Source organism: Dioscorea cayenensis, chromosome 12 (genome assembly GCF_009730915.1).
Source record: "Dioscorea cayenensis subsp. rotundata cultivar TDr96_F1 chromosome 12, TDr96_F1_v2_PseudoChromosome.rev07_lg8_w22 25.fasta, whole genome shotgun sequence".
In the NCBI taxonomy this organism is placed as follows: Eukaryota; Viridiplantae; Streptophyta; class Magnoliopsida; order Dioscoreales; family Dioscoreaceae; genus Dioscorea; species Dioscorea cayenensis.
In genome coordinates, this window is record NC_052482.1 from 7,604,003 (window position 1) to 7,613,738 (window position 9,736).

The 9,736-nt window shown below is 34.8% G+C and overlaps 1 protein-coding gene across 1 annotated transcript; it reads left to right on the forward strand.

Annotated features, from left to right (window-relative positions):
• The first annotated feature begins 364 nt into the window (after positions 1-364).
• On the forward strand, positions 365-4,083 carry LOC120273139. Its single transcript, XM_039279784.1, has 5 exons — positions 365-799; positions 1,622-2,203; positions 2,890-3,185; positions 3,258-3,363; positions 3,445-4,083. The coding sequence occupies exons 1-5, from the start codon at positions 365-367 to the stop codon at positions 4,081-4,083; spliced, it is 2,058 nt and encodes a 685-aa protein (XP_039135718.1).
• Positions 4,084-9,736: the final 5,653 nt, after the last annotated feature.

Below are 9,736 nucleotides of genomic sequence, written 5' to 3' on the forward strand. Positions count from 1 at the left end.
GAAAATAAGAAGGGAATTGTTGTAACTGTTCATTTGTTGCTCAAGTTAAACCATATCATCAAGTCTTATTTGTGGGATTAGATAAGAAATTTGACAAATGACAAAAGCACAACTATCAGGTATGTGAATAGTTGAGAATTGATTATCCCTGCATGCGCCTTTGATCGATTTGCTAGTATGCAAATTAGACTACAAGCCTCGTTCCACACGAGGAATCCTTATGACGATGTAAGCACTATAAATATTTCATATGATTGTGATGGCATCATGGTTTGATGGCTATAATTTCTCAAGATAAGACACTTGATTGGTTTGCACATTACAATTGTAAGCACTATATTAACTTCATTGATGGTAAACAGTGATGGATAAGAGTTGGATGCATAAGTCAAGATTGTCTAACGAGTATGCAAAAGGAGTGGAGTCATTTCTTGATTTCGCATTTGATAAGTCAAGTGAAGACAACATGATTGTTTGTCCTTGTGTAAAGTGTGCGAATGTTCATTGGCACACGCGAGAAGTAGTGGAAGAACATTTAATGTGTGATGGAATCCTACGGGGTTACACTTGTTGGTTCTTCCATGGGGAGCTTGTTCCTTCTTCAACATCTAATTTGGATAACATAATCACAATGCCTCCAAGCACCACTCAACCTACTTCAACCTTTCATAGTAGCCATGGTGCCATGGGAGAATTGTTACGTGATGCTTTTAACATCCGTCATGATGTTCATGGGGGCATTGAACCTAATATTGGAGATGTTGTCAATGATGAAGCCGAAGTCCGGGGATGGGGGCGGGTGAGGAAGAACCTCCCTACGGAAGCAAAGAAAGTTCTACAAGTTACTTGAAGATATGAATGAGAAACTTTTATGATGGATCGAAGCATTCCAGGTTGTATTTTTTTGCATTCGCCTCTTCCACCTAAAATGCATGTGTGGGATGACCCTGAAAAAGTGCTCGATTACCTAATTGAGTTTTTGAAAGAATTTTTCCCAGCCGCTGCCATTCCTACAAATAGTCGTGAATCTAAGAAGGTCATCAAAGACTTAGGACTTGGTTATGAAAAAATTCATGCTTGCCCTAATGATTGTATGCTCTATTTGGAGTGATAAAGAAAAATCAACAAGCTTGTCTTGTTTTGCGGCACTTCTCGATGGTTGTCCACCGATTCTAACCATTCTTCCAAATGATGATGATGAAATGGTCCACAAAAAGACCAGCTGAAGGTTTTACGTTATTTTTCCCATCATCCCAAGATTACAAAGAATATTCATGTCAGTCGAGGACTTCTGGGGATATGACTTGGCATGTTGATGGTCGTATAGAAGATGGGTGTTTGAGGCATCCTAGCGACGTGAAGCATGGAAAAACGTTTGACACGAGATATCCGGACTTTTGCTTCGATCCTCGAAAATATTAGGGCTCGGACTTTCCTCCGATGGTTTTAATCCATTCAAGTTACTCGAGTACTTCTTATAGTACATGGCGGTGGTGTTGATCCCTTATAATTTGCCACCGTGGAAAGGGATGAAGCAATCTTCTTTCCTCTTATCCATGATTATCCTCGGAGTTAATGGTCCCGAAATGACATTGACATCTACTTGCAACCTCTAATCAAGGAGTCGAAGCAACTATGGGTTGGTGTTCAGACATATGATGCATCAAGGAAACAGAACTTCAATTTGCGAGCTGCTCTAATGTGGACAATAAATGATTTCCCTGCTTATGCAATTTTATCTGGTTGGAGCACGAAGGGAAAGTATGCTTGCCCTTGTTGTGCTGCAGAAACAACGTCGAGATGGCTATCCAATGGACAAAAGTTTTGTTATATGGGACATCGGCGGTGGTTAGCAAAAGATCATCCTTATAGGCTCCAAAAACATCTATTTGATGGTACTTTAGAGCTACGTGAGGCTCCTTTATCTACAAGTGGGTCAGACATCTTGTTGATGTTAAATGACGTGCAATATAGCTATGGGAAACGAATAAAACAAAGGCTAAGAAAATCAAAGGCTTCTAGTAGCTCAAAGAAAAGACAGAGGCAAGAATCCAATTTTCAAGAAGATAGTGTCATGGACAAGGAAGAAGATGAATCACAAGAAGCAGATTTGTGGAAAAAGAGAAGTATATTTTTTGATTTACCATATTGGGAGCATCTCCTTCTGCGGCATAATTTGGATGTGATGCACATTGAGAAGAATGTTTGTGAAAAATATTATTGGAACCTTGCTTAATGTTGATGGGAAATCAAAAAGATAATTTGAAAGCCGAACTTGATTTGGTAGATATGGAATTCGTCATGTTCTTCATCCCGAATATCTTCCTAATGGAAGAACAAGGTTGCCTCCTCATTGCTTTATTCAATGACAAAAGGGGAGAAGGATGTGTTTTTGCCAAGTCTTGAAGAACATTAAAGTTCCGGATGGTTATTCCTCAAATATATCAAGATGTGTGAACCAAAAAGGAACGGAAGCTACATTCTCTAAAAATCACATGATCATCATATACTACTCCATGATTTGCTTCCAATTGCTTTTACGCTTATCATCATCAAAAACAAGTGATGTGTTCCATTTCGAGCTTTGCAATATATTCAAAATTCTTTGTGGTAAGGTTCTCAACGTTGAAGAGCTCGACAAACTTCAATATCGAGCATCGATGGTTTTATGTCAATTAGAGAAGATTTTTCCACCATCTTTCTTCACTATAATGGTCCATTTGCTTATTTACCTTCCATTGTAAGCCAAACTTGGTGGACTCGTCCATTACCGATGGATGTATCCAATTGAACAGTAAAAATTTCCTACTATAGACTTAGTTTTAATTAGTAAGAATTAAATTTATTTTTTAGTTGACATGACATACATGTTTTAGGTTCTTGTTGAAGTTAAAGAACTATGTGCGGAACAAGAGATATCCTGAAGGTTCTATTGCCGAAGGTTATTTGGCAGAGGAATGTGTGACCTTTTGTTCCCGATATCTGGAAGATGTTGAAACAATATTTGATAAACCATCAAGGAATTTGGGAGAAGTTCATGATGAGGCACTCGGGGGACCTTATTTATTTCATAGTCATGGACAACCAATAGGCAAATTTGAAATTACAGAATTAGATGCTAAATCATTGGCACAAGCACATCGATATGTCTTATTACACCATGACGTTACTGTCACACTACAATCGTGAGTGAAGCATTTCCATCTATTTTAATTTGTATGGCATAGGTTTACAATTTGTATTGCAATTAATTGTAGTGAGTACAAGAATATCTTAAGACAACAAATGCGTGCTCGCCGTTCAACCGCTCGTGATGTTGATATGCAATTTACTAGGACCTTTCATGAATGGTTGGCCGAAGTTGTAAGTGATGAAATTAGAAACATAATTCTCTATAAATTTTTTGCTTTTTAATTCCATACATATATTGACCCAATTTCTTAGGTTTCTCGTGGAAGAAATGTGACCGAAGAAGTTAGGTTCCTTGCACAAGGACCAAACCGAATTGTTAAGCGATACAAAGGATATATCATCAATGGATTTCGCTTCCATACCAAATCTCGTGAGAGATTAAGGAGGACTCAAAATTCCGGATGTGTTGTTACTTCTTCAACAGTGAGTTATGCTAGCGCAAGTGATGCGAACCCCGTGCAAGGAAATGTTGACTATTACGGGATTTTGAATGACATAATTGAGCTAGATTATTTTCAAAAATTCAAAGTTGTGTTGTTTCGATGTGATTGGGCTGATGTTACTAATAGTCGGGGTATCAAGAAAGATAAATATGGATTTACCATGGTGAATTTTTCTAGATTAATCCATACAGGTGCCAATGTCATTGATGAGCCTTATGTATTTTCATCACAAGTGAAGCAAGTATTCTACAGTAAAGATCTCACCGAATCTGGATGGTATGTTGTGATACGCAATCATGCTAGGGAAGTGTATGACATGGGTGATGAATCGACAGAAAGTGGTCCTCGAACTAATTGTTTTCCTACTAGTAGTGAAGGGATTTTATCTTCTAACGATGATGAGCAATGGGTTCGTGAAGATGTCAATGAGGATGTATATGCAGCTTAATGATCAGTAAATTGCTTCATATTTGTATGATGAGTTACAATTTTGCAAATTCAAAATTTCTGGTGTGAGTTTTTCAACTTTGCAAACATGTAGTATGAATCAATCATGATATTTCCATTAGGTTTTGAACTTCTGATGTTAATCTTCTGTTTTTACTAGCAATCCTACTATTTGATATGTTGAATGCTTTTGAACTTTTCAATGGTGCATATCTTTCGAGATATGCATTTCATGCAAATTCATAAAATCATTAGGGAGGTTGATAGTTTTCTGAAAAGTCTTGTACATTCAATATTATAGCTTCTTGTCATATTCATGTATGACAATATTTACGCATTAAACTACCATAAAGACTAGTGTCATGAAATTTACTTATGGAAGTTATCCTTTCAATGAATTATTTGGAGTTTGCTATGCTGTACAAGTGTGATTCATAGTAATTGTTTGGTGACTTTGTTGTTACTTTTATCTTGATTTATCTAAATCATTAAGGTTGTTCTTCTCCTACTTCACTATGGAATATTTTATTCAATTGCGCTATTGGGCAAAATATTAGGGTGTGTTTGGATGGAGGTAATAAACACTATTAGAATGGTAATCATTATCAATAGTAATTTATACCCATGTTTGGATGGATAACTGTTAGAATGGGAATAGAATGTGTAAGTAATGAATAGTGGTACTGTAGAGACATATGTATTCCCCCCAAAGAATCATCTTTCCTGTTTAAGAATGCAAGAATGAATCATCTTTCCTGTTTCTAGATCCATTCTGGAAGCACAGAATTTCAGAATCCATATGTTTTTAACTTTGTCAATGATAAAGTAGTTTAATTATCTTCACTATGCATATGTTTTTCCTTTAAAAATATTACAAGTGACACATGCATTGATCATGTGATTGTTTTTTTTTTTTTTTAATGCCATTTGGAGCTTTATTTAATGGATATCTGTACCCTTGTTGTTAGGTATCCTGGCAAATTTTTCTAACAGAGCTATAATTGAGACAATCTTGGATTGGCATCATTCCAATCTAAGGCGTGGTTCAGGTACTATAATATTTTAGTAATATCTAATTAACAACATGTATATTTCGTACTTCTTTCTTAATCACTTCCATGTAAATTGTCGAAAGAAATATAAGGCAAAAGACAGTAAAGCTTTTGTTTAATTAATGTTCATGCATGATGCAGAGTTATAATGATTGTTGGCAAACATATAAGTCTCAGAATTGCATTAATGAAATTAATGTCCCTGATTAAATGACATGTATTCATCTTGTGGTCTCTGTTCACTAGAAAGCATCTATCATTAAGACTTTAAATATCTGCAATTGGTTGGCCAACTATGTTCAGCTTTCAACCATACTTTAAATCTTTTGTCTTAAATGCTATTTTTGGAAGACATGCTGATAATTTCTCATGGACATGTTTTTCTTTATATAGTTATCTATATTCTAGTTGCAATTATATATTTAGACAAGCAAGGTTTATGTACTTACATTGTTGGTAGTCAATGTTTTTAGATACAATGCTTTGTTTTATTATTTTGTTATCATGTAAAATAACTACAATTAATATTCTTTGTCTAACATTAAGAACTATTAATGTAATTAACATTAGTTTGATCAGGTTCCCAGGCTTGATGAATCTACAATGGAGAAAAGTTAAGATAAGTTTTAGGGAAAATTTCTAAGTCAACCAGAGACATAGATCCACATGGAATTGACTGAAGTTAAATATAAGCATTATTACATGTTTTATTATTGTTATCTTGAGTGAGATCCTAGTTTCACTTGTTCCCAAGATTTTAGTTTGTTTACTAGAATTGATATCAAGGATCAATGGCCATGTGGCCATCAATGTTGGATTGTTTGATTTATTTTTTGGATCATGAAATATAGATCTATGTATCATTTTTTAAATAATTTTTTTTTCTTAAATGTTGGATTGATTGATTTATTACCACACAAATGTGATGATCCGGTGGTTGAGAGGCACTAAAATTGTGATAAACAACTGATACATTGAGATTTCTGTGCTGATAATAGGCAGCTGCAACATATATTTATGTTATGATTTTCTTTACTAGTTATCTTTTGGTTTATTAAGACTTTCCTCGTCTTTCTTGCTTGAATGAAAATGGAATGGGGAAGACACTTTGGCATGTATCTGTTGATGTAAACATGCTTATTGAATTATTTTACACTGAATCATTTGGTAAAATTTCTATTTTCTATTGCCATGTCAGGACCTTTTAATTTTGCAAAAGGGCAACTCAGGAAGCATACCAAAGCTGCATCTCAATTTTGCAAAAGGGGTCTTCTCTTTCGACCAAGGAGGCCAAACTCTTCAAAGTCATTGTCGTAAGTCCTTCACACACTCTCCGTTTTCCTGCTTTCCTGTATCTAAGCTTTAATCCGGACCAATTTGATCATAGATTGACGAAAGCTGGAATTGTACGGTTTGTGCTGTTGTTTATTATCCGATTCTTGTGTTTTTGGCATGTCTATGGACTTGTTTATTGATCTGACAGGCAATACAGGGAAGCAATTAAATGTTACAGAAATGGTCTAAGGATTCATCCAGACAATATTGAGATTTTAAGGGACCTGTCACTGTTACAGGTGGGTTCTAGATATATTTGTCTTACATTTACATTATATGGTGTTTCCATTTCCAGGAGTAGGATAATATGTTATCTAGAAACACTGAAGTACATTATATGTTTCAGTTGTGGTTTTGAATGCTCTCCATGTAATTTTGCAGGCTCAACTACGGGATTTGTCAGGATTTGCTGAAACTAGACAACAACTTCTGTCAGTAATCCCAAACCATTGGACAAACTTGATTGGCTTTGCTGTTGCAAATAATTTGAACTGCAAGTATGTTATATTTTTGGAGTATATTTCTTTTTATTGTTTTTTTTTTGCCAAAATGTTCAATTTCCGAATATTGGAACAACTTTGCAAGTGAATTTTATCAACTTATTGTTTGATTATTTTATATTGTAGACTTTGGGGATAAAATTTTTAAATTGTGTTTTTTCATCATTATGTAATACAAGGATGGATGCTGGCCAATGAATGTTAAACAACAAAGTATTGATATGGATAATGGTATGAAAACAAATTGATTGCAATTGAACCATATGACAGAAAAATAGCACAATGGGTACTAATATAAGGATAAAAAGTAATCTCCTCCTATCATGACCATTTCAATTAACAATATTACAATATCATTATGATGTATAACTATCATTATGATGTGTTGTAGACAACATCAAGATGCCAAGATCAAAATTGAAGCACATGAAGGTAATCCGAGCTGAAACAAATACCAGTCACAATGCTGCTACAACTAATGAAGTTGAGATCTCAACTGCTCAAATGCCTGATGCTCAACGTCGCACCTCAACTCATTCATCATCGGATCATCGATTCAAATCGTAATGGAGATGATGAAAATGAAGACCATGATAAAATAATTGAAAAATACCGATTGGAGTGGTTAATGTAAAAAGCAGTATTTTTGTGCAATTGATTTCCAAATACAACTTTTTTTGAGTAATGGGTTAAACCATTTTGTCTTGATGAATGGGCACATGAATTGTTACAGTTGACAATGCAGGCCGCTGTAAAGGAAGAGGACGAACAACTTTGAAGGAGTTGTGGGCACTACCTCCAGGAGAGAAAGTGTTGGTCAGTGCAAACGGGCTTGGACAACCAATTGGGCCTGAGGCACAATTGTTCTCTTCATTCCTAGGTATGATCGCTGATCTAGCCAGAAGATCGGTCTTCAATACGAGAGTTGGCATCAAGTGCCAAAAACATTGAAGGATGAACTATTAAACTTCACCGAGGTATACTTTTATGCTTATATTTGTGTTATGCATAAGGTATTCTTTTTTATATAATGATATTATTAAGGTCATAATATTTGGTTGAAACTATTTTTGGTTATGAAATAGACACGCTTTGTTCTTGAAATCCCAAAAGACTATGTGCTCAAGTCTTTGGGAAAGAAATGGAGGGACAACAAACATGATTTGAAGAGAAAATATTTCAAAAGAGAGGATGGGCTGCAAGCAAATAAAGAAAAGCATCCAGAAGGGACTGTTAGCTGGCAATGGGAAGAATTAGTTGATTTTTGGTACTCGAGGAAAGGGGAGTTGCGAATAATATATTGTTTATTATAAATGTAATAATCATGGTATCTTACATATGTAATTTAATGTTCATGTTATTATGCAGGAATCAGAAAAGGTTGGGGTTTCCTCGAGAAAGCAACAGAAGTACACACACACTTCTGGTTCAAAAAGTTTCGCGAGAAAAGAAAAGGAAATGGTAAAAAATTGTTAAGTCTTTCAAGATTCAATAGTATGATTTTTTTTTCAAAGAGTATGCTTTGCTAGAAACCATTACTAATCTATAATTTCTTGATTTAGGAACTCAGAAGTGAAAAGAAAATAGGACGTTTCGAGTTTTTTCAAAGCAACCCACACTAAAAAAGATGGTTCATATTTGAACAAAGAGACAGAAGAGATTATGGTTATAAGTCTCTGGCCATTATTTTTCCTTCTATTGATTTCTTAAGAAATGGCATTTGCTAAAAGTCTTTTACATAAATGTAGGAAAAGGCAAATGAAAAACTATCTGAATATCAATCAATCGATGGGGATGAGGGAATGATTGAAACAGAAATTTTGACTCAAGTGATTGGAAAAGAGCGACATGGCCGAGTAAGAGGGCTTGGATTGCGTCCTACACCAACTTCATATTACGGCCATTCAGATAGTCATCGTCTCATAACATGTAGTGGTCATTCATCTGAGTGCATAGAATTTCACCAACAGATGAATGAAAAGTTCCAGAAGATGGAAGATGAGCTTGGGCAAGAACGTTCTAATTACAACGCTCTTTATACTTTCTTGCAACAACAATTCCCAGGAGCGACTATTCCCCTGCCTACCATAGGTGGATCATCTTCTCAATCGCAGGTATTTCAAACTTCTAAACTAGTAATCAGTTACTTTTTGGATACTTCCATAATCATAAGTTATTATTTCATTTATGTATTTGTGTGTGTATAATTGGGTGATGCTCTCTATAAGTTTATAGTATTTATTTATTGGTCCATTCCTAATTTTCTGTTGCCAAATTATATTTTAAACATATAATTCTAATTATTGCAGAATCAATGCATCGGATCTCAGACCCCTAAGGCTAACACAACCGGGTCTAGCGTGCATGTTCAGGTAATATATAGTACATTAAACATATAATGTTGTGTGTTGTTTAATACTAATACTCTAAATTATTCTTGCAGAATCAGGCTTCTCCAGAACATTGATACACTCTTAGGAGGTTCGATGATCAAGACTGATGAATGCTTGATTTTTTTTCCCACTTTTTTATGAGATTTTATATGAACTTTGAATGTTCTTCGTGTCTATGAGTTTTCCACTACAATTGTACCTATCATATTTTGTTAAATATTTGTGATTGTGAATGAGATTGAAGATCTCGAAGTTGATTAAATTTATATATCATTATGGTATTCACATACAAGATTGTACATTATTTATTGCCTTCATATTTCTTTTTATTAATGAAGTTTAATTTGGGTTTTAGGTAATATTCAAATTTATTA

Bases quoted from the DNA above. Each gene is read 5' to 3' on its own strand.
- LOC120273139 (XM_039279784.1), top strand. From the start codon at position 365: ATGGATAAGAGTTGGATGCATAAGTCAAGATTGTCTAACGAGTATGCA. The intron at 2,204-2,889 runs GTTTGTGAAAAA...TTCTTGTTGAAG, and splicing joins TGATGCACATTGAGAAGAAT to TTAAAGAACTATGTGCGGAA. The intron at 3,364-3,444 runs GTAAGTGATGAA...CCAATTTCTTAG, and splicing joins ATGAATGGTTGGCCGAAGTT to GTTTCTCGTGGAAGAAATGT.